Source organism: the organism of the source record quoted next, unplaced genomic scaffold, assembly GCF_019419815.1.
Source record: "Pyrus x bretschneideri cultivar Hongxiangsu unplaced genomic scaffold, Pyrus_bretschneideri_v1 Contig137, whole genome shotgun sequence".
Classification (NCBI taxonomy): Eukaryota; Viridiplantae; Streptophyta; class Magnoliopsida; order Rosales; family Rosaceae; genus Pyrus; species Pyrus x bretschneideri.
The window spans coordinates 40,278-65,421 of NW_025999432.1; the positions used below are offsets into that span (position 1 = coordinate 40,278).

At 38.8% G+C, this 25,144-nt stretch overlaps 1 protein-coding gene across 23 annotated transcripts; it reads right to left on the minus strand.

Annotated features, from left to right (window-relative positions):
- Positions 1 to 3,045: 3,045 nt before the first annotated feature.
- On the minus strand, positions 3,046 to 7,354 carry LOC103940662. 23 transcript variants are annotated; one of them, XR_007256443.1, is made up of 5 exons: positions 6,956 to 7,281; positions 6,614 to 6,849; positions 6,365 to 6,448; positions 3,576 to 3,693; positions 3,046 to 3,463 (listed from the first exon to the last, which is right to left on the minus strand). XR_007256443.1 is itself a non-coding variant. In XM_009350818.3 (5 exons), exons 1-5 carry the CDS (start codon positions 7,337 to 7,339, stop codon positions 3,327 to 3,329), a joined length of 684 nt encoding a protein of 227 aa, XP_009349093.2. In that variant the 5' UTR covers positions 7,340 to 7,354; the 3' UTR covers positions 3,046 to 3,326. The 23 variants fall into 23 exon arrangements, 6 of the variants coding, with proteins under 6 accessions (XP_009349093.2, XP_048435429.1, XP_048435432.1 ...); XR_007256439.1 differs by having other exon boundaries at positions 3,576 to 5,692; XR_007256445.1 differs by having other exon boundaries at positions 6,365 to 6,453.
- Between the last annotated feature and the right edge of the window lie 17,790 nt (positions 7,355 to 25,144).

Here is a 25,144-nt window from a genome sequence, read left to right on the forward strand (position 1 = left end):
CCTAGATAGGTGATAAGGTAAAAACAACTATGAGTTTACTGCCCTAATACAAAACCTGCTTCTCAATTTCCATGATTTAGTTTCTTCGGCTTAGGTAATCACTGTTAATCAGTTTATCAGTCACGCTGCTAATTAACATATATACGATATTTTTAATATTGTTCGTTACCCTGAAACTGTGAGCCAGTATTCTGGCATAGTCTGGTATCAAAAATCATACCGTCTGAATACTGGTTGACAATTCCAAGATATTAGATAATAATGCCAATTAGTAGCGCCACCGTAGGCTAATTACAGATTAGAGCCCACTCAGGTAAATGGTTTCGGACGATTAGTTAGGAAGTGACCCTATAAAGTGGTTTCATAATTTTAAGGAAAGTACTCATTACTTCGGGGATTTCTGCTAACCGTAGGTGTAACAACTTGTACACCTGTACGTATGCTCATCGAAATGACGAGTACAACATTGAATAAACTCTGAGAACCAGTATTGGTTGAGATGCCCTAAGGCCGGAAAAAGAAATTGCTAATACGTACTTCAGAACATGTCTAAAGAGATTCAACCTTCCTCTTAGAGATCCGGAATTTGAACTAGTGTGTTTAAGGAGATTAATGCTATCAAGGACTAAAAGTGGCTGTCCCCCAGGTGTTCCTCCACCGAGTGCTACCCTTTTAGCACCACAATGTCGCACAAGAAATTTCCAAAGATTTCGATGAAAAGTAAAGCTTCCTAGGAATTCTAAAAAGTGGTATACTAATGGGTACCATCAAGGAAGCAAAACTATTTCTGGTTTTCATTCTCAAAAGGGTTGGAAGGAATGACTAGATGGTAATGGAATTGGTGACCAAATTTCCCATGATACACAACTACCGATATAGTTGCCCTGCTTTAGGGCCTACAACTTGTCACAAATCTGCATCTTTCCTTGGCAGGGAAATTCTTCACTTAAAGTTTAGAGGCAGTTGCCAAAGTGATTTTCTCGAATGTTAATAAGTCGCCTAATCCACCCAAAACTTAGGAAAACCTAACATGTTTTTGGTAGTCGATGAGGTGGCAAAATTCGACATTTAGGCTCAAGAATCGAGAATGCTTACATCAAGCGTGTGATGAATGCAATACTGCCCAAACTTATGCTATGATACAAAATTGACACACCCCGACGCAGAATGTCCACTAGGGCTCCGAATCGAGCTGTGCTAGCCGACACCTGGAAGGTGACGAAGCTATAAAATGTAGTGATGTGGAAAATGTGAATAAATTTAAACCTAAAAGTGCCTAAACATAAGAGTTCGCTGTGAGCGAGAATGAACCCATTTCACACGTGATGACAGAGCATAAGTAAGTATAGTAAGACAGGATAAGGATTATACCATCAAAGGTAGCCACCTATACTGAGACTTGCCAATAATCCTCGTCGATACAAAAGTTCAGCTGCTAAAACCTAGAGGTGCGAAAAACAAGGGTAACCTTTGAAAACGTTATAACCCTTCGCCGTAAAACATGTATAGTTTCCGAAACATACATACTACATATAGTATGAAAATACTTACCATAGCCTGCAAAACATAAATAAGGCATGACATCCCAAAATCACCAAATCTCAATAGTACTATAAGTAAAATCAGGTGCTCAACAACCTATGCTAGCATACCAGTCGGAGTCATCTAATGTGACCTGTACGACTAACCTATTGCTTATCAATCTATGCTAGCATATGAGTCGGAGTTGCCTAATGCGACCTGTACGACAGGACTGGGTGTAATCATAATATACGCTCTATTCTACGTTCACGTGAAGACTAGCAATAATTGCGATCACCTACAAGTCGGAGTTGCCTAATGCGACCTGTATGATAGGACTGGCACCTACTTGGATCCAAGGTGAGTGTGATGCGAGAGGTGAACATACACGTGAAGGACTGGCCCTAGCCCGGGGTGAGCACTAACACCGAGGTGCAACAATGATGAGCAAACTACATGAATATAAGCATGCCATAATGATACAATAATTCTAATCAACATAATAACATTCATAGCCGTGGATATAGTTATGGCATCAAAGATTATAAGCATACATGTGCATCCCGTAAGATGTAGCATGTTTCATAAATTGATCACCTTTAACCTTGATTGAGCTGTTATTGTCCGTTGCATGCACATAGGAATCTCGGTGTGCCTCGAGGGTAATTTGATCTTCTTAACCCAAAAGTTCATGTGTTGTCTCCGTGATTTTCTTGATTATGTTTGGCTCCACACAATTCTTAATCATTTTTAATAAGGTTCGATGACTGATTCCTTGTCAACATAGTCATTCCCATTTCTAGGCATCTTTTTTAAATTCCAAAATTACTCTACAAAGATAATTTCGTTTAAGGCTCAAAACAAGGTGCCCAAGTCACTAAGGTTCTCAAAGGTACTAGGCGGTAGTTGCAGTAGGTAGCAGCCTAGGCGACTTTTTATAATTTTAATTAAATTTATTATATAACATGTAAATAAATACATAATTGTAATGGAGTACATAAAGTACAAAATAGAATGACATATAGATTATAAAGTACTAGAATATGTTGAAAATATGAGACACAAGGATATAATGAGTGTCTATCCAAGTATTTAACAAGTCTCTTGGAATTTATTGCAAAACTAAAATCCCAAATAAAAGTTATCTATTTTATGTTTAGGTGAGAGTCGCGACCTAGACGGGTCTAGGTGGGCTAGCGAACCTCTAGGCAGGCCTATAAGCGCTCTTTCTTAATTTTTAAACGTCTAGGAACAAATCGAAGTGTTGGCCAACCGCCTAACACCTAGGTGAACCTAAACAGTGCTAAGTGGAGATTTTTAGAATAGTGCAAGCCACCAATAGAGGGGAAAGCTAACACTGAGTCCAAATAAAAACACAAACTGTGCTAGTTCAACCCACACATGAACTTAATTTTCATTCCAACCCCACATGTAGACGACGACGACGACAACAACAACGCTAGCTTTTAAGGTATATGGTAACCCAATTCACCCATCAACCAAATTCATTCGTCTTCAAAAATATGAAGGCTAAATCACTCAATTGACTATGTTTCAAAAATGCAAACACAACATTCATACGAAAAAATTTATAAAACGAATATCCCAAACCAAGAGACCAACTAGTGACATACACATTAACTAGTGAGATCAACTGGAAATTAACTAGTGAGATCAACTTTATATAGGGTTCTCCAAAACCAAGAGACCACCACACCAATATGTAGAGTGAGTGTAAGGAAAGCTAGTTATTTGTTCAAAGATGAATTGCAGCAAACCCAGTAGTGTGAGATACCATGCATTCTTCAGAAGGAAACACAAGAACTAGCCATCCACTTGTTCCCCTTCTTAACCATCATGACCAACAGTAGCTTCAGCAGCAGCTTCATCAGAGTCGTCATGATCACAAGAAGCAAGAGGTGGCTTGAGGGCAGGCTTTCCCCTGCAGCCACAACACAGATCAGTCAAAGTTATAAAAATATCAATTATATGAAATACTCAAAAAACCAAACTAACAACAAATTTGGTGGCAAGCCAGAGTTTACAGAACGGACACGCTTTGTAGTATTTCTTGTGAGATGTTTGGTGTATGAGGAAGCCACTCTTGGTGTGAAATTTCTTGTTACACATCGGGCAGTATATTTCTTGAAACTTATTGGCAAACTTCTTATGCTTTGCTCGGGTGTCAAGAGCAGATACAGGAATGAAGGAATTAAGTACATGATGTCAAGAATTAATGAATGGGCATAAAAAGGATGATGAAATAAGGAATGGCGGCCTAATTGGGTTTCTGTGATTATGCATGCATCTAATCAGAAAATTAGCAAATATAATGCTAGAGGGAAATAACATAGAGATTAGTGAAATCACTATAATTCCTAATAATAATATCTAATAAAATTAAAATTAAGAGATAAAATTAGGTCCACACGATTATTTCCTTGTTAAATTTATGATAAAATGCCCTCAGACCCTCTCACGCATATATTTCTCATTTAATCCGATATTAGAAAATAATTACCAAAAAAGAGGAGAAGGAAAAGGAAAGAAAGAGTTAGGGTTTCCAATCCAAACATTGTCGTTCCAAAATGGATCAATCAATCAAGATGGGTACGAAATATTATTTTCTTTCTCCGTTTTTATAATTAAGATCCCTAACTCTATATATATAATGTATATTTAATTAGCATTTTGATTACAAGATCCGATAATTAATTAGCATATCATTAATTATCTGATAATTACTCTTCAATTTGTCTAATCGCACTAAGAAATCAGTTGACCTCATCTAATTGCTATGTAATTAAAGTATGTTTTGCTAAATTCCCTAGATCCATGGCATGCAATTTCCTTTCTTAATATGTTAATTATTGATTATAGTTCTACCTCTTAATTTCTTGCTTAATTTTATCTCTTAATTTTAATTTTATTAATTATTATTATTATTATTAGGAATTATAGTGATTTCGCTCGTCTCTATGTTACTACTAATTAATAAAATTAAAATTAAGAGATAAAATTAAGCAAGAAATTAGGTCAACCCAATTATTTCCTTGTTGTTCTTAAAATTAAGAGATAATGTTGTTGTTAAGAGATAAAATTAAGCAAGAAATTAAGAGGTAGAACTATAATCATTAATTAACATATTAGGAAAGGAAATTGCATGACATGGATCTAGAGAATTTAGCGAAAATACCTTAATTGCATAGCAATTAGATGAGGTCAACTGATTTCTTAGTGCGACTAGACAAATTGAAAAGTAATTATCAGATAATTAATGATATGCTAATTAATTATCGAATCTTGTAATCAAAATGCTAATTAAATATACATTATATATAGAGTTAGGGATCTTAATTATAAAAACGGAGCAAGAAAATAATATTTCATACCCATCTTGATTGCTTGATCCATTTTGGGAAGGAGAATGTTTGGATTGGAAACCCTAACTCTTTCTTTCCTCTTCCTAGTTCTCCTTTTTTTTTGTAACTATTTTCTAATATCAGATTAAATGAGAAATATATACATGAGAGGGTCTGAGGGCATTGTGGTAGTGCTACTACTACTTGGTTACGTGGTAACTATTTTCTAATATCGGATTAAATGAGAAATATATACGTGAGAGGGCCTAAGTTAAGCAGAATTCATTCCAGAAAAAAGATTGTATTTACAGCTAAATGCCTAGTGAGAGTCCTTGGACACAGATGAACATGCTGACTCACGATTGGTGATCACTTCACTTCCCCAAGCATTTGCATTAAGTTACAAGTTACAACTAGAAGAATGACTAAAGCAAAACTACATTATACAATATGTTGCAACAATATGAGGCTACTAGAGGAAATTAGCAAGATTCAAATATCTCTTTTGGTTTTCAGGACTTGTAAGGAAACCAAGGATTCAAACCTAAGGAACCTTCAAACACACTACCCTAGCACATCATTGTCTATCAAAACCAATAAAGGAGAAGAGAGAGATAAAACTTTGATGCAACATCAAAATCTGCAGTTATGAAACGCTTGAGAGGAAAAAGAATGAAGTTATGAAACATTACAAGAACTTTTGTATCAAGTCTTTTACTGAAATGAAAGGGGCCAACATTTGTAGATTCAACAATTTCTAGTTGACGGTAGCAGCATTGCCATCACCCTCCCCAAAACAAACCCTTTATCTGTAAGGAAGACAAATGATTAATTGATATGCACAGGGAAAACTCATTAGTTACATGCCAAGATTATGTCGTTCGACTAATCCATTCGTTAACAAGTCCTTAAACTCAAGGATGCCCTTCCAAAGATTGAACCCAAACCCACTTCAGCAGGGATATAGGGAAATAGAGTGATAGCACCCATACTTGGTTTTTCCAAGGTGGTCTTAATTGTCTTTGGATGCAGATTTCATTTTCAAAGACTAATCTTTCTTTGGCAATCTCTACTGTTCTAAGCATGCAATGACAGAGTCCAAAATTCATACAGAAACTAATTTTCCACAATAATAAGTTTATATTAACTCCAATCAGATTATAGGAAAACAGATGATATGTACAGGGAAAATTTGCAGACAACTGACAACACCATTAAGAATGATCATGACAACTGCACATTTGTTTTGTTTAAACTACCCTTGAAATCCACTAAATTTTATTTTGGTACTAACAACAAACTACATCACAGATATCCCAAAGATACACTAAACACAAAAACCAGAAAAGACCAAATTAATCCATTATTGCTCAAAAACCCATCTAATTGATGCCAGATTACTGAAAACAAAACCCATATCCAGAATCCTTACAAAAACTAGGACAGAATTAAAGACCATGTAAGTTACGCAGAATTCATACCAGTAAAATGATTGTGTTTGCAGCTAAATGCCTAGTGAGAGTCCTTGGACACAGGTGAACATGCTGACTCACGATTGGTGATCACTTCACTTCCCCAAGCATTTGCATTAAGTTACAAGTTACAAGTTACAACTAGAAGAATGATTAAAGCAAAACTACATTATACAATATGTTGCAACGACATGAGGCTTCTGGAGGAAATTAGCAAGATTCAAGTTTTTATAGGTATCAAGAGAGATAGAAACATACAGGGAAAGAGGTACTTAGAGAGAGTATGATTAGGCATGCATTGTGCCACCAACAGCCTCTCATTTCCCTCACCAATCTTCTGTGCCTAACCTTCCCAACCGTAGCCGCCTCCGCTTGCATCCAGATACAACACGAACAACTGCATCAGCTCAGAAACTCACAGAGGCATAAAATGCACAAGCTCAGCGGCAATTGCAAACCCAAACAATCGGGGCCTTCCGCAATTCAAACCAATTCTGAAAATCTGAGCTCATTAATCTAAATATCATTTGCGTAATCTATACATATATGTGTGCGTAAATCAATGGACGGAGAGAGTGAGGAGATGAGTGAGAGTAGTACCTGATGATAATTGAGAGCGGGTGAGACGGCAGAGGTTGTGACGGTTGGGGCGACGGAGCAATGGAAGAGGAGGATTCAGATTCAAACGAAAATGAGGGCGGCTCTGAGATAGCGGAGGCGGCGGCGGGTAGGGGGGAGATTCTGTTAACTGGTATTCTGTTACAAAACAGATAGTGGGGAATAATTAGCACCTCTGACAAACTCTGACGGGCTTGGTGGGAGAGAGAGAGAGAGAGAGAGAGAGAGAGACCGGAGAGAACAAAACGAGAGAAGTGGACGGAGTCCGTCCGAGCCAGAGAGAGAACGATAGGGGGCAGAGAGAGAAGGGCCATTTCGACGCTTCAGTGTTGGGAAAAAATAAAAAAAAACAAAAAAACAAGGCATTTTATACTACCACCTCACAAAATGTTGAATGCACCGTATTAAAATTTAATATTAAATGACTTATTTACTCTACTATACATTGATAATTTTGACCTTATTAGGTTTTTAAAAAAATAAAAATTTATAAATACGTCTCAAATCACTTTTAGCGTATTATTTATCTTCTCAACTATCAAAACCCTCACATCCTCCATTGTTGAACAAAACCCTAACCAATGAAACTACAAACATGTTGATTGAGAAAAATTGTTTTCGACGAATGAAACATGAAATCAATGTTTCGGAAACTTCACATGAGGTAAGACTTCATATTTTTCATTGTTTTAATAATTTCGATGACATCAATAATTATTTAATCTTACTTTTGTTGCATTATTTAAACTTCTATATTCATATTAGGGTTAATATTAATCTTGCGTACCCAGTAACATCAGTCGTATTAGTGCTAGAGTCATATAAGACTTTTACAAATTGAGGATAACCATTCTCTACAAGAACTCTTACTCTCAATCTTTTGCCATTTGTCGGGATCTCCCATCCCTTAGGAACTGAGGCAGATATAATAGGTTCAACATTGTATTTAGAAGTTGAATAAGGATCACTTGTGTTTTTCGAATTAGCATGCGTTAATAAGATGATTTCAATCTATACTAAGATGATTTCAAAGCATCATTTTGAAATCATTCGGCAAATTAAACGTTCAGATGATTTGAAATCTTTCAGCAAACTAAACGTTCAAATGGTTAGATTCAATCCCTGAAAATTAAAAATGAGTGTTATTAGATTTGAGAAATGTGGGGTGTAAAGAAAATGTGGGATGTATGCACAAAATATAAGATGTATATTGAGAATGTGGGGTGTGGGGTATTATGGGAAAGTATGTGGAATGTATTAAGATAATTTTTAAGTGAAAAAGCAAATGTGGGGTGTATTAAGTATGTGAGGTTTATTTAATAATTTGTGGAGTGTTAATATAATAAGTCAAAAACAAAGAGCACGAAAATTAATTAAATGACGGGAAATTTAGAAAACTAGCAAAAATTTTAACCATGAATAGAATTTTAACCAACCTTTATAATTTATTATAATTCTAACCAAAATTTGACATGAAAATACTACAACACCTTTTCTTAACTAAAATAATTACAAAACTATATCTTCTATTTTGTTTAGTTTCCCTAAAAATACTTTCACGCCTAAATTAATAACAACCTCTCTAAGTAGCACAGATTCAGGGAAAGGCCCAGTGGCCTCATCTGGTTTCAATGCAAAGCTATGATTTTCTTCCTTCTTCTCAACAGCAAGTACCCATTTGAAAATTTCAAGCTCCAATTTTGGTTTCTGGAGGAGGACCTATTTGTGCTGACAGGTTTTAAAGCTGTTGGAGTGAGAGAAGCTGCAGAGCAATGTAAGAGTAACCCAATTGAAGCAGTTTTGGAGCTTCTGATGTCAAATGCCTACGAGTGAAGGTATTTTTCTAAGGGAAAAAACTTCATAGTTTTGCAATTATTTTAGTTAAAAAGGGTATTTTAGTAGTTTTATATCAAATTGTGGTTAGAATGATAATAAATTATGAGGTTGGTTAAAATTCAATTCATGATTCAAAGTTTGGTTAGTTTTCAAAATTTGAATCATGAATAGAAGGAAGAAAGGGAAAAAACAAAGCCACGTGGTAGAGATGCTGATTGTATTGAGTGATGTATCTTGATGCTGACACGTGTCTAATGCCCCAGTGGCACCTTAGGCCATCTCCAACTGAAGGGCTAGATGACTCGTTTTAGCCATATAGCCCTCCAAGAAATTAATATTTTAATGAGCAGGACATGGTCATATTTCTTACCATCTCCAACCGAGGGGTCAAAGGGTCATAGGCCAAACATAGTCCTGTGACAAAAAATCATCCCTAACCGAAAGGGCCAAAGAGCCATAAGGCCAAACATAATTTATTATTTAAATTTAAAAACTATAACTACAACAAATTAAATGTAATATAATTAAATATTTAAAATAAATTATGAAAACACTTACTTTGTCGTAGTAATTGGCGCCGTTTTCATGTCTACTTGCGGTGATTAACAGTTGTATGTTAAATTAATTTTTTAATTTAAGTGTCCAATTACTAGTACAACTTAGTTTGAGATAGTCTCACATCGGGCGTGGGAAAGAATTAAGCAAGCAAACAGGCCTATAAAAGGAACACCCCAACATTGAATTAATCATACCTTTCTCGGCCTATAAATATTGTTTTTTAAATTTTGGCCCCCCAAAAAAAAAAAAAAAATTCAAATCCAACAGTAACTGATATCAGCTAGCCGTCGGTTTCAAATTTATAGCCCAGCCTCGGGCTATCTAGCTGGCTCCTTTAGGCCAACCGGTTGGCCCTTATCTCCTTTTTTGGTCCAGTGGAGCCCATAAGCCCTTTGGCCTGGCCCTTAGTTGGAGATGGTTTTCACGTCATTTCAGGCTATTTTAGGCCCTCTGGTCAGAACGGTTGGAGATGGCTTTACATGCATACCAAGTAGTAGTAGCACTACCACAGTGCCCTCAAACCCTCTCACATATATATTTCTCATTTAATCCGATATTAGAAAATAGTTACCAAAAAAACTGAGAAGAATGAAGAGGAAAGAAAGAGTTAGGGTTTCCAATCCAAACATTCCCCTTCCCAAAAGGGATCAAGCAATCAAGGTGGGTATGAAATATTATTTTCTTGCTCCGTATTAAGATCCCTAACTTTATATATATATATATATATATATATATATATATATATATTTAATCAGCATTTTGATTACAAGATCCGATAATTAATTGGCATATCATTAATTATCCGATAATTACTCTTCAATTAGTCTAATCACACTAAGAAATCAGTTGACCTCATCTAATTGCTATGCTATTAAGGTATTTTAAACAAGACAAATGCGCAGTTGTCATGATCATTCTTAATGGTGTTGTCAGTTGTTCGCAAATTTTCCCTCTACATATCATCCGTTTTCCTATAATCTGATTGGAGTTAATATAAACTTATTATTGTGGAAAATTAGTTTTCGTATGAATTTTGGACTGTGTCATTGCATGCTTAGAACAGTAAGGATTGTCAAAGAAAGATTAGTCTTTCAAAATGAAATCTGTATAGAAAGACAATTAAAACCACTTTGGAAAAACCAAGTATGAGTGCTATCACTCTATTTTCCTATATCCCTGCCGAATTGAGTTTGGGTCCAATCTTTAGAAGGGCATATATGCTTGAGTTAAATGACTTGTTAACGAATGGATCAGTCGAACAACATAATCCCAGCGTGTACCTGTCATGATCATCCCTCTGCATATCAATTAATCATTTGTCTTCCTAACAGATAAAGGGATGGTTTGGGGAGGATGATGGAAATGCTGCTACCGTCAACCTGTAATTGTTGAATCGACAAAAGGTGAACCCTTTCTTTTCAGTAAAAGACTTAATACAAAAGTTCTTTGTAATGTTTCATAACTTCATTCTTTTTCCTCTTAAAATGTTTCATAACTGCAGATTTTGATGTTGCATCAAAGTTTTCTCTCTCACTCTTCCTCCTTTATTGGTTCTGATAGACAATGATGTGCTAGGGTAGTGTGTTTGAAGGTTCCCTTAGGTTTGAATCCTTCGTTTTCTGACAAGTCCTGAAGGTATTTTCCTGGAAAATATGGCCCTTCCTATTCTCTTTCTTTTAGCTTGTGCATGGTTATATCCCTTCCTATTTTCTGCAGCTTCTACGTGAACTGCATCACTCCCTAATTGGGCAAACTCGAATCTTTCCACCATTACTTTTCATCTCTTTTGCCAAATGCAAGTGGCCCTCTACCATAGTGGTGGAGAGGAGTGTTTCCCTTGCATCACGGCATGGGCTCGAACCGTTCCTATGATGATGATTATTCTAGAATCACAAAATGGATCAGTCAACTAATATGAAATGTACTTATTCAGTCTTGGATGACATGATGTCTTGGTGTAGTAAGAAACAATGGATGGTAACACTAAAAACTACAAAAGCATAATTTACAGCAATTATGGCACCTGAACAAAGTGCATGGTCGATGAGGTTGAATGATTATGCAGTGATAAATTTAATCAGTGGTCTGTTTAGCTATAGTTCAGAAAAGGACTTTACAGTTAAGACGTCAAGTTGTAAAACTACGATAACAACTCAATACGACGAATAGAGCAAATGAAGAAAGAGGCACTCGCAAGGGGGAGTGTTCAGTCACCACCGGTCCACCACCTCTGTTTTTCTCAGTTGATCAATAGACTTCTTTACCCTGTCATCTCCTTCTATAATTCTTCTCATGCTTATTTGAGTGACCGCCGCTCCTCTCAACCAATGACAGAAAACATAGAAGTATAAAAACAGACATGATTTTCTGTGTATGTAGTAGTGTAGTTATAGAAAGCTCGATTAGCATTGGTTTACATGTATTCAAGACATGGCGACTAATTTCAAGGACGGAGATTATGCTAACGAATTTATAGTTGTCTAGTATGTTTTTAGCTTTCCATCTTTTTCTATTCCTGTTATCTGTAGGTGTGTTGTATGCCGTTTGCAACATGATTATTGTTGTTGTGCATTTCTTTTTCGTAATTTTTTTTATTGTTGAGTTTAGGGCAAGTCATTTTGATGAAAGGAGAGGACTAAAACGATACCTTCAACGAAGACATGGATAGGCGATGGAGATGGAGATAGAGATGTTACTGGAAGACGGGAAATTAGAATGATTATATACTTTTAGTAGTAATTCTGAGTAGTATATACAAAAGGGGTGATCTGGGCTAAGTCACAAAATAGTATATACAACCAACCAATATAAAAGTAAAATCAAATTTCAATTAGTGGAGTTGTATGTCTACAGCAACAAAATAAGAAAGCAAAAAAAAAAGCAGAGTCCTAAAAAGCTTCCAGTGATCCCTTCAGGAACATCCGATAAAATTGAAATAATATATAAAAAGCTTACAGTGGTCCCTTCGGGAACATCCGATAAAATTGGAACGATATATAAAAAGCTTCCGGTGATAGGGTAAGCAAAACAATTTTTTTACAACGGCAAAGTTGGCACAATCCATATTGGAGGTTTTCGGCTGTTCTTTACAAAGGCCATAACATCTTTGGTGTACGACTTTGAAATATCTTGTCCTGTGATGATGTTATACACACCAGTCCATAAGGCCCGACATCAAGGCTCATACGATCAGTATCGTGATTGTAGTATATACAATTCGCTTGACATTTTGGAAGCTTTGAAGCCAACACACACATACTGAATAATTGTCACCCAAAAACAGTGCCTCATCACATAAGGTGTCCATTGCAATCCACTTACGTTTAGCGTAATCCAATTCGAAAACTTTAAATTTCGTCGTCTCGCGTGTTCCATCTTCAAAATCTCAAATATATCTTTGAACCATCAACAATTTTTCCTCATTTGAATTCACGAGATATGTCTTGAAGCAAGGATCCTCTGGTTTCTTGGCTGTTGCAATCACTTACCTTCATGTAGGACCGACGGGTAAGATGAAACGACAAGAATGTTCTTCTGTTAACAAGGTAAAACTTATCTTGGAAGCAAACAACGTCGTCTAACATTTTCCATCGCCTATCTACGTAAGTCTTGTTCGGGCGAAGGTTTCTCCAGAGAGGGCTCCTCGGCTCTCAGCACAGCTCCCCAATGGATTGGCACTTTGGATGTGTAGTCGGGCTCTTGTTTGCTGATGTGCTGCAAGAAGAGGACAGAGTTAGTTTTGAAAGGTGCCTTTGTGGGGCCTTAGGTGTAGGCCTTGAGGCTCGCAATCAAAACTAACTAAGTGCTAGGCGTGCCACTGCTATCTCAGTATAGCAGATGTAGAACAAGATTGTGTTTAGTCGATTACTTGTGCCCCAAGTTACTCCGACTTCTTGTTATCAAATGATTGTCGTAGATGGGTTAAGTCCATATTCAGTTCTTTTTCTTGCCTTGTGACCAAGGACTTTTAGTTCATAGTCTTGTATATTTGAATAAGGGGAGTCCAGATTCCTTAAGTCATCTGTTTGGTTCTTGATTGGTTTTAAATGAAAGCATATCCATTAAACTGACTAGATCCAGATACAAATAAGACTTTTAAAGTAGGAAAATAGGCAGTTATGACTTGAATACATACTAGAGAATGCATTAAGTAATAGATCTACAAATTCATAAGGCAAACAAGAGATTCGGGCAAGATTTCACCTTGTCTGGCAAGGTTGAACCTCTTGCAATCACTTTTCTTTGAGTTTACAGAGGTTTCCTTGCTAAAAAAGGATGGATGGTAAACCAGTTTACACAAGGGAATCGATACTAAGCCACTAGGGGTGATAGCAGAGTTTCTAAGCCAGACAAAAGATAGCTTTTGTGAGGGAGATATCCTGGAAATGACTGAGATCTAGGCTAATTATAGCTTTTAGATGCAAATCTGGCTTGAAAGCAGAGTTTGTATGTTTGTTTGTTTGATTGGTTGAGTGTCCTTGTCTCTGGGGCTTATTCCTCATTTTATAGGCAAATTAGCTCGACTGCAGTGACTTTGCTCTTTCCCGAAAGCACTTGGAGGGTAGTAAGTCATCAACTTTTTACTTGTATTCCCATTGAAAAGTGCTTTTTGGCTGATTGTGAGTTAGTCCCCATCACTTGACATTTAAATCATAGGCACATGGCTTATGCATTAATGGGAAGATGCCAATTTGTCTCTGGGCTTGATGCTTGGGCTTCGGGCAACTTTCCCTTTAGTTGGTATCTCTTGGCTTCCATACACTTGCAATACAATGTTCAATTATTAACCCAAATAGTGCCCCATTTAATCATTGTTAAGGTTGCAATCCCAGGCGCTAATAATGATTAAATAGCCGTTGCACGCCTTCTCTCGGGACTTGCACCATTTAAGGCAACCGTTTGTTAACTAAGACCTTTGCATTAACCCACGAATTCCACCGTTAAATAACCACTTATTCTATAATCCTCACTTAACCTCTTCAGTAAAGCACCTTAACCATTTCAAGCCTTCGAACTTCCAGAAATTCCAGTACGCTCTTGCCTTCTCAATTCTTCAATTCTTGCCCCCTAATTCCAACGTTTCATCTTATCTTCTTCTCAAAGTCCTCAATGGCACCCAAAGTTACTCGAATCCAATCCTTATGCGAGAATGGTGAGGGGATTTCCACCATGCGCTACTTACTCAATGGCCTTCATCACTCTTGGGCAGCCCTGCACACTGAACTCTTCTTCAAGGAGGGAGGAGTGCACTTTTTGGGACCTACATGGATTTCTCAAGTTCTAATTGTTGTTGAAAGCAACATGCCCAAGGAAAAATCAACTTTTATAATATCCTCAGAAAGGTGCACTGCTTCCAGCTTCTGTTTCAGGACTTCTATGGCATTGAGAAGTAGCCGAGCAGCTTTAATCACACCGGTTGATTCTACTTATGGATATAAAGCTATCTTCTCTTGCACTAATATCCATAAGCCCAGACTTCCCCATAGCTTCTATTTTCTTGATCACTTCATCATCATGGGTGTATGCTTTGGGATCAACTACCACGACCTTATCAGTTTTAGGATCAATGTCAAAGGCTTTGGTAGGACTTGTGGAAGAAAGCTCTGCTATGGAGGCAAGAATCACAGAGGTGTCTTCTGAAAATGAGAGGTTGGAAGAGCAACTATCAAGCGACTTTAGACAACCAGGATTCGAGGATAGTTACTCTAGTCAATGATGTAAAACTATTGAGCTGATTCTTATGTAACTTCAACATTCAATGAAATGAAAATGACTTCTTTAATTCACTTTGGCTTGCATTTCCTTCTTGAAACTCAACTATGATGAGCACATAAGCTGACTTTAGATTTCTTGCAATGCTTATACTTCCTCAATGTAGCAATCCCTAACATCCCACAAGGTTGGGTGATATTTCTTAAAAAACTTAGCGTTGATTGAATGCTTATGTAAGCTTCCTTCCACATCTACCAAGTATTATCCTTATTTGTCCAGTACTTGGTTGATAATGCAAGGACCCTCCTAAGTCGGGCTTCACTTCCCAAAGCCTCTAACTTGAGCTCCCAAAGGCAAAATTGCTTTCCAAACTAACTCTCCTTCCTTGAAGGTCTTTAATTTTACCTTCTTATTATATGCTCGGGCAACAGCTATCTTCCCCTCTTGAATTTTATCTAGAGCTTCAATTCAGATTGCATCTAGATCTTCAACTCCTTGACATATAGCCTGAATGTATTCTTCACCGTGTAGCCCAAATTGGTTCTGAATCCTAATGGAACTCATATTAATTTCCATGGGGAGTACAACGTTTTGCCTGAAGGTTAGCGCATAAGGAGTAGTTCCAGTTGCTGCCCTCTTGGAAGTTCTATAAGCCCACAAAGTTTCTCCTAATTTCTCATGCCACTTTTTCTGGACTCTCGGCCACCATTCTTTTAATAATGTTCACCAAGATCTTGTTGTTGGCTTCTGCTTGACCATTTGACTGGGGGTAGTAAGGACTAAACTGAATCATCTTTATCTTGAACTTACTTGTAGATTCATCTACTTCCCTTGAAATAAAAGATAGTCCGCGGTATTTGACAATTGTTTCGGGCACCCCAAATCTAGTTAGTAAATGCGCTTCACTATAAATTTTATTTGGTTCAAGCCAACTTGTTATGTGACAACCCGTCCCGAATTATTCGTACCGTAGGTGTGAAATGACGATTTTGCCCTTGGTGGGTATTTGCCATTTTGGGGTGCTGTTTAATTGTTTTTGGGGGGTTGACTTTGCAGGACACACACATACCCCCATCCCTTTTCTTTCCCCCGTGACTCTCTCTTTCTCTCCTTCTCACTTGTACGGACGGGACTCAAAACTCTTGCAAACGTGACGGATCGAAGTGGAAAATGGTACCTTTGTGTTCGTGAGGACCATACGAGTTCAATCATACCAAATTCAGGTAAGGAATCCTTCGATTTCACATCGAACCATGAACCTCTGATTTTGTCACTGTTCATGCACGCATGAAATATTGATTTTTAGGGAATTTGAAGCTTTTAGGAAACTTAGTGAGGTCCTCAGGAAGCTCGGAGTGGTTTGTTGGGTGAAAGTGGACGTCGAGGAAGCTAGTTTTGAAGTTGGCCGGTTTTTCTCGAATTTCTCCGGTGATTCTCAAACAGGTATAACGTTGTTCTACGCATCTCCAGCTTTCCATTGGTGTAAATTTCATAGAAAATGGTGAAGAAACGAGTGAGAAACAAAGGTTTTAAAGATTTTCCAGTTTCTGGCGATTGACGACTCGCCGGAGACGAAGATGGAATATTCCGTTAGTTTGGATGGAATATGCTGACGCTGTCAGTTAGTTTTAATGGAATCCGTTAGGGTTTAACAGAATATTCCTGACGACGTTAACTGATGTCGTCAGTGTGACTGTCATGTGGCCGTGCATGGGGGCGCATAGATCCGTGCACTCGCCGGCGCGTGGAGCCTCGGAAAATTATTTTAAAAATATGGGGATGTTCGTGAGGTTGAGTAGATCACGTTGGTATATCCAAACACCCCATTTGAGCATTGCATGAGAAGTTATTACCTAGTTTTGGTTATGTGCTTTAAATTGACATTTTTATAGTTGTTTCGCATATAGGTGAGACCTATCCTGAGGACGAGCACAGTCACTCAAGGCTAGGGGGTTACGACCCATCCACATACCAGTGAGTGGGCTATTGGTTTTCCGTATATACCTATATACTTGAGAATTTTCCCAGAAAATGAAATGGAATGTTTATATGTTTTAAATGCCATGCATAGTCTTTGCCTATTTTAATTATGCATTATTAGTTGCATATTGGTGCTGTGGACGCACAGGTAAGTGCTAGGTAAGGTTATAGTTTATGGTTGTGAATTAGTAGTTATGTGAGATGCATGGAGAGCTTATAAACCTGCACCTCGGTGTCAGTGCTCCCGTCTAGTGTAGGGCACAATCCTTCACGTGATGTTCACCTCCCGCACCACACGCTCATCTTGGATCCAAGTTAGGTGCACAGTCCTATCGTACAGACCACTTTAGGTGGTTTCGACTTGTAGGTGACCCGCGATTATTTGCACAGTCTTCATGTGATTGCAGCACTTAAGCGTATTTATTTACACCCAGTCTTGTCGTACAGAACACTTTTAGTGTTCCGACTCGTGTCCAGGTACAGTTGTTGAGATGTGGATTTGAGCTCTAGATTCAGCCATATAGGTCACGTTAGGTGACTCCGGCTGACATATATTCTGCATTGATTGACATTACCTGGTTTACTTACATCATATGCTGAGTTAGTTGACATGGCTTGCATACGTACGTATTTGTGAATGTTGCTACTCTGAGCATAGATGTGATATATTTATATATTTTATTTTCTGGGAGATTATACAGGTTTTACAAAGAGGAGTTAGAACTTTTGAGAATGAAATGATTTTGAAAAGCTTTGGTTTTGCCCACTCACACTTTCTGTTTTGCGCCCCTCTAGGTTCTAGTTAGAAGCGCTTTGGTGGCTCACGAGGACTTGACGGTGGTTCTGACAGAACATCATAAATGTAGGATCACCTTTGGGTGTTATGTAATTAGTATTTGTCCTATTGGACTGCACTTAGGCTTTCTGTGCTCTGATTATTGTTTATCACACTTAGTCTTACACTGGCGTATTACTTTAACTAGCTTCTTTAGTAGTTTGGTTTTTATTTATTCGTACTTTTATTATTATTATTGCTTCCGCACTGTGCACATGGCTACATCACCCTCACGTGACGGCCAGCACACCTTGATTTCGGTCTGGGTGTGTTAGTTTGGTATCAGAGCATAAGTTTGGCAGTCCTGCATATTTTGTGAGTGTTCTAATTGTTTTGGTGTCTTCTGTCAGAACTATGCCGCCTCGTAGGGAACCACGTCGCTCAGATGAGCCTAGTTTCCCCGATATAGCTCAGTTGGGGGAAGCTATTACTACTGCTATTCAGTCTGCGCTCCGCCATCCTCAGAAGACTCCTCTGGAGACCATGTATAATTTAAAGCTGGATAAGTTTGAGGGTCATAAAGGATATGAGGGTGTTGAGCGGTGGTTTGAGCATATTGAAAAGACTTTTCAAGTGTTGCAGAGTCAAGGGAATCTTCATTCTGAAAGGTGGGTAGAGACGACTTCTTGGTTCTTAGGTAACGAATCGGCATCCTGGTGGGGACAGGAGGTTCGTCATTTAACCCTAGAGAAAGTGGCTGACTGGGAAGTGTTTAAACAGTTGTTTTGGAAAAGGTTTGTTCCCCCTGAGTATGTTGATCGCAAGAAGCAAGAATTTACCGAATTGAAGCAGGGGAAGTTGACGGTGAATGAGTATTACTGGAGATTCACTGATTTGTCTCGTTATCATCCGGAGGTTGCTACTAATTAGGTTGAGATGCTTCGTCATTTCAAATTGGGTACTAAGAAGAAGTGGCGTTCTATGGCGACCACTACTCCTTGTGATACTTATCAGGAGTTCTATGATATTTTGTTGAGGATTGAGGATTCTGAGAATATGCCTAGTGAGAGTGAGGAAGAAGAAAATGATGGCAATCAAAGGAAAGACGATAAAGGCAAAGGTCAAGCATCTCAAGGACCTCACAAGACCCAGAGTTTTAAGCGAAGTGGAGCTAGTTCCAGTTCTTCCAGCGGAGGTTTTGGTGCCACTAGTCAGGGAAGAGGTGGTAGATTTTCTAGGGGTCTTAGAGGTCAGAGACAGGGCAATACTGGTAGAGGAAGAGCTCCGTTGTGCCACAGGTGTAACAACAGGCATTTTGGAGAGTGTAGTGATAGGAGCATATTCATGCGACTTAATTAGCTTGTTCTCGTGCATTTATGTTGTGTTTACATAGCTATTTTAGTGTTTAAGGCTACTTTTGTGTATTTTCAGATTATAAGGCCAAAGTGTGCAAGAAGATGCAAATTGGAGTCTTTTGGAGCGAAAGAGGAATGAATGAGTTGAAGACTTGAAGAAACGACGAATTCCTACTCCAACGATGAATTCTTACCAAAACGAGGAATCCTACTCAAACAAGGTTTCCTACTTGAAGTAGGAAAGTTAACCCTAAGTTTCCCGTTTTGGTAACCTTTCCTAAACTTAAACGTCCGTATTTTCTAGCCACTTTGAAGGCCTTGTAGGCACTTTAGGACACAAAACAAAGGCCCTAGCCACTTTATAACCCTTTGCCGTGCCCTTTTATTTTCTTCCCTTCCCTTGCCATGCAAGGGGGGGCATTTAGGTCCAATGTTATTCACTTAAACCCTATTTCCATCTCCCAACCTAACCCTAGCCGCACCTTTTAATCTTTCCCCCTTTAATTTCTGATTTTTCCTAAATTCTAGAAGCCTTTGAATTTATTTTAGTTAATAAAAATAAGCTAGGGTTAATTTCTGGAACAAAACATATTTCAAACCCTAGGTTCTACCATCTTAGCTGCATCTCCCATTGATCCATCACCCCATTTTAATTTTCCACCTTTGCCGTGCATTCTAGAATAATGCACCACAATTCCCCCTAAGTCGTGTCCCCCTCCCCCATTCTATCATGGACCCTAATAAACTAAAAAAAAAAGATAAGCAGCCACCATAATCCTATTTATTCCCCATGTAGCCGCACTATATTAATGGATTCCATTCATTCACATTTTTTTGGACTGGCCGCCACCATTCACCTTATATACATCATTCGGTCCCCAAAAAAACCGGCCCATTTCCATAATCATGCTGCCGTGGCCCCCCATTTACCATTCAACCTAATTCCATCCTAAAAACAGCGGCACTTCTCCCTTCTTTCCAGCCGTGCTTTTTCCCATCAATTTCAGCATTCCACCAACCCAGCCGTAGCACCATATCCCATAATTCTAACCTGTCCGCAGCCTCTCCACCACTCTCCACCACCTTCCACACCTTCCTACACCACCCCACAACCTTGCCGCACCATTAAACCACCATTAAACCATCCCTAAACCAGAAACACATCCAAAAACCACTCACAACCAATCTGCCGCAGAAGGAGAAGAGGAAAGAGGAGCTTCGACGCGCACCAATTCACGTGGATTCGTTGGGCGTTCTAGGTGTAATCAATCCTTTGTGCTTTATGTTTAAACTCATTTGTAATTCTCTTTTTGTGACCATGAGAGGCTAAATCCCCCTAGTTAGCTAGGGGGTGATTCGAAACCATGTTTATGCTTGCAATATGAATTGATTACTTTTGGTTGGAATTTCATGAATGGTGAATTCAATTTGTTTAACTGCTTGATCGATAACTTATTTATGTATGTTGATTGAGAGTGCACGCTTAATTTTCATGCATGAATATGACGCTAGAATATAAGTGAATTTCACCTAATAGTTATGAACTTATATTCACAAGTAGTGGAGGTTGCTTATAAACAATCGTGTTAAATGAATTCTTGGCACTAGTTTCATGCTCATCATAGTAACGAATGCCTCGTCAACACTTATAGTTTTCATGATGCTTAATGATCTTTGATTGTATCTTTATTGTGCTTTTCACGTAAAGGACTTTTGGAGAATGTTTTGAATTGCGTTGCGCTAACCCATCCAATTCATTAACTTAAGGAAGACTTGACGGTTAATTTAAGCGGACCTAATTAACCCGGAGTGTTGAGTTTCATAATTTATCGAAAGACCAACTGAAAATCAAAGTGTATGCAAGTGTGACATGTGTGGAGAAGAACCTTCTAGCTAGCATTCATTCCATATTTCATCACATTCATATTTAAATTCTGCCTTTAAATTACAATCTGTGCATTTAATTTGTTTTCGTCAAAACCACAATCCCCCTTTACCTTAGTGTCTAATTTAGTTAGAAAGTGTCTTAATTTGTGTTTATAAGTGTTTTGTATTCTTTGAGTCTTTTGATTTGTTTGAGTGTTTTTATTGTTAGTTTTGCATTCTTTGAGTCTAGTTTAGTGTTTCAAACTTTATTTTACGTTTTTGAGTCAGTTTCCAAGTGATTTTGCAATCCCTCCTAATCCCCGGTTAAGAACGATCCCTACTTGCATCTCTACTACAATTGTCACAAGAGGGTTTTAATTTGTGTGCTTACTTAGTTCGCATCAAATTTTTGGCGCCGTTGCCAGGGATTAGCAACTTTGCTAATCCCTTGGATTGTTTAATTTCTGTTTATTTATTTATTTTGTTGAAGTTTCTGATTTTGTTTTGTTTTCCTTGTTTTTGGTACTAGTGCATGACTCGGAGTTCTCAACCGATTCGTGAGCATATCTCAAACTCTGACAGCGATTTTGAGAGGACTTTGAGACGGACGAAGAAGCATCACGAATCAAATCCGCCAAGCCCAGAACCTGAGCTTGAAGAACAAGTTCTAGAAGAGGAAGAAGAGGCCACGGCAGGGATCTTTGAGGAACCCACGGCAAGAGTATTTGAAGAAGTCCAAGACATGGCCGTAGACAACCGGACACTTAAGGAGCTTTCCGCTTCGGGATTGGCTAATGCAGCACCTTTGTGCATCCAATATCCCCCACCGGCCGAAGGGAAGACCGAGGAGTTTGAGTTGAAGTCAAGCTTGCTCCACCACATTCCGAAGTACCATGGGATGTCCATGGAGGATCCGAACAAGCATCTAAAGGAATTCGAGGTGGTGTGCTCAAGTATGACTCCCGTCAACGTCGACGGAAGTATTCTGAAGATGAAGGCTTTTCCATTCTCTTTAATGGACAAAGCCAAGGATTGGTTGTACGACTTAGCTCCCGGAACCGTTACATCGTGGGAGAGCATGAAGAGGGCTTTTCTGGAGAAGTTCTTCCCAACTTCTCGAATCATCGTTTTGCGTAAAAGGATAAGTGGCATTCAACAAGATGAAGGTGAGTCATTTCCTACGTACTATGAACGTTTTAAATCTCTTGTTGCTTCATGTCCACAACATCAGATGAAGGAGGAGTTGCTTCTGCAATACTTCTATGAGGGGCTCCTACCAATCGAACGACAAATGCTCGACGCATCGGCGGGTGGAGCACTGGTGGACAAGACGCCCATGGCGGCCAAGGTCTTGATCGCGAACCGAGCGCTGAACGCTCAACAATATGAAGGAGTGGGACAAAGAGGACCCTCACGGCAGCAGGTTCATGAGGTAAGTTCCGCACCTGATATTCAGTCACAGTTAGCTAATCTTACCTCCATTGTGTCTCAGATGGCCGAAGGCATGAGGATGCAAGGACCAGTTGTATGCGGGGTGTGTTCGATCCAATGACATGCGTCGGAGAAGTGCCCACAGCTCATAGAAAATGGTGGATGGGAAAGCGCCAACGCCATTGGATTTCAAAGCCAAAATCAGTCAAGACATGATCCATACTCCAACACGTATAATCCGGGGTGGCGAGACCACCCAAATTTCAATTGGAGGGATTCCCAGCAACCTCAGAACCAAGGAGGCTTTAGGCAACAACCCCCGGGGTTCTTTCCCAAAACCTACGGCCCACTCCAAAATCAAGCCCAATCCGGCCCAAGTGCCTCAGGTACGTCTCTTGACAATGATGCACTTCTTAAGATACTAACTAAGTTGTCTAATGGGCAGGAAGATCAAGCGAAGGCTATGCAAAACCAAGATAAGAGGGTGGATCAACTTGAGAAACAAATTGGGCAGATTGCCGAGTTTGTAGGTAAGTTTCGAGATCCCGGACAACTCCCTAGTTCCACCATTCCAAATCCGAAGGGAGGTTTCGAATCAGCTAAAGCAATCACCCTAAGAAGTGGTAAGGAAGTTGGGGCAGGTCCTACATCAAAAACAGGTTATAATGAGGATGAAAAGCTGCAACATGAAGAGGAGGAAGAAAGCAAGCCCACGGCAAGGGTACAAACACCTTTGCCGCAACTACCAAGGGACATTAATGCACCCAACTCATCTCATTCGGCCACCAAAGGTAAGTTGGGGTCAAAATTGATTAATTCTAACTTTGTTCCACCCAATGTTCCTTTTCCTAGCAGATTTTTGCAATCCACGAAAGAAGAGGAGGAAAAAGATGTTCTAGAGACATTTAGAAAAGTTCAAGTCAACATACCCCTTTTGGATGCAATCAAGCAAATCCCGAAGTATGCGAAGTTCTTGAAAAAGCTTTGTACAACAAGGAAACGGATTCAAGAAAAAGAGGTGGTTCATGTAAGTGAGAATGTCTCTGCCATCTTGCAACGCAAACTACCTCCCAAATGCAAAGATCCAGGTAGTTTCACTATTCCTTGTGTAATTGGAAATACAAAGTTCGAACATGCCATGCTAGATTTAGGTGCCTCAATTAATGTCATGCCATATTCTGTTTATGCATCTATGAATCTAGGAGAGCTTAAAAAGGATGGTGTTATTATTCAATTAGCTGATAGATCTAATGCATACCCGAAAGGAGTTTTGGAGGATGTTTTGGTGCAGGTAGACCATTTGATTTTTCCTGCAGATTTCTATGTGCTTGACATGGAAGATTCGGCACACTCTCCATCATCACCACTCTTACTTGGACGACCTTTCATGAAAACAGCTCAAACCAAGATTGATGTGGCCAAGGGAGCAGTCACTATGGCCTTTGGTGGTGATATGATTAACTTTAAGATTCCTGAATCGATTGAGACTACTAATGATGTTCGTTCTTGTTATGCCATTAATGTAATTGAACACATAGGGATGGAGTGTTCAACAAAGATCAAGAAGGATGTTTCTCGAACTACCACCGAGAAGGAACTTGGAGTAGAGAACAAGGAGTGCACGGCTCCAATCTTGAAAGGACCACAATTGGCCATGAGCAACCCTTGTGCATCCGTCCATTGTGCTACCACTTCTTTGCCGTACAAAGGTAAGCCACCTATTCCAAATTCGATTCCCATTTCAACTAATAGGTTGTTACCTCGTGTGGTGCAGGTACCTAATCGAATTCAACGTCGTGGGAGAATTCGTGTTGATGTAGAAAAGAAAAACACGACAATAAGAAAGGATCATTATCCCACTCCATTCAAGGACCCAAAGCATGAAGTGGTTCGTCGGACAGATTGTAGTTGCACCCCCCTATGCCGTGGGGTTCCATAAACCTTCAAAGGAGCATCGTCTGGCTGGAAGACGTTAAAGCAAGCGCTACTTGGGAGGCAACCCATGCAATCAACAAAGGAAGAACTTGGGAATTGATCCACACTCAGATTTGCGTCCCTAAACCCTTTCCTTTGTTGCTTACTTTATGTTATGTGTATTGTGTTTTTAATTGTGTCTAAAACATTGAGGACAATGTTTAGTTTAAGTGTGGGGGGGGGTAACATTCTGTTTTGAGATATTTGTGCATGAAATTCGTAGGGTATTACCACCTAACATGTCTAAACTTGTTCTTTGCTGTTTTTAAGTGTTTTTAAGCTATTTTAGAGTGTTTTAGAGTGTGTTGACTTAAAAATCCGAAAATACCATAAAAATTTGAAAAATTGTGTTGAAAAACCCAAAAAGAGTTGTTTTTGTGTGTTTGTTTGTGTCGTAGGTCACCTTCCAACACAATGATGAGGATTCGGTTTTTAATTGCATGATGGTTAAAGAAAGTTACAAACATGGGTCGACGTTTGATATACTCTTTGGTTTATGCTTGGTTGTAGTTATAGTTTACGAATTCACATGTAATCACAAAAGAAAAAAATTAGTTTTTGTAACATGCTTGAAGGAATGAACTCAAACTAACGCTACATCCCGGTGAGACTTGAGCCTAAACGTTATTTGGAGAGTTATAATCTTTGCATCATTGTTTTCTAAGTCGTTGCATGATTTCATTA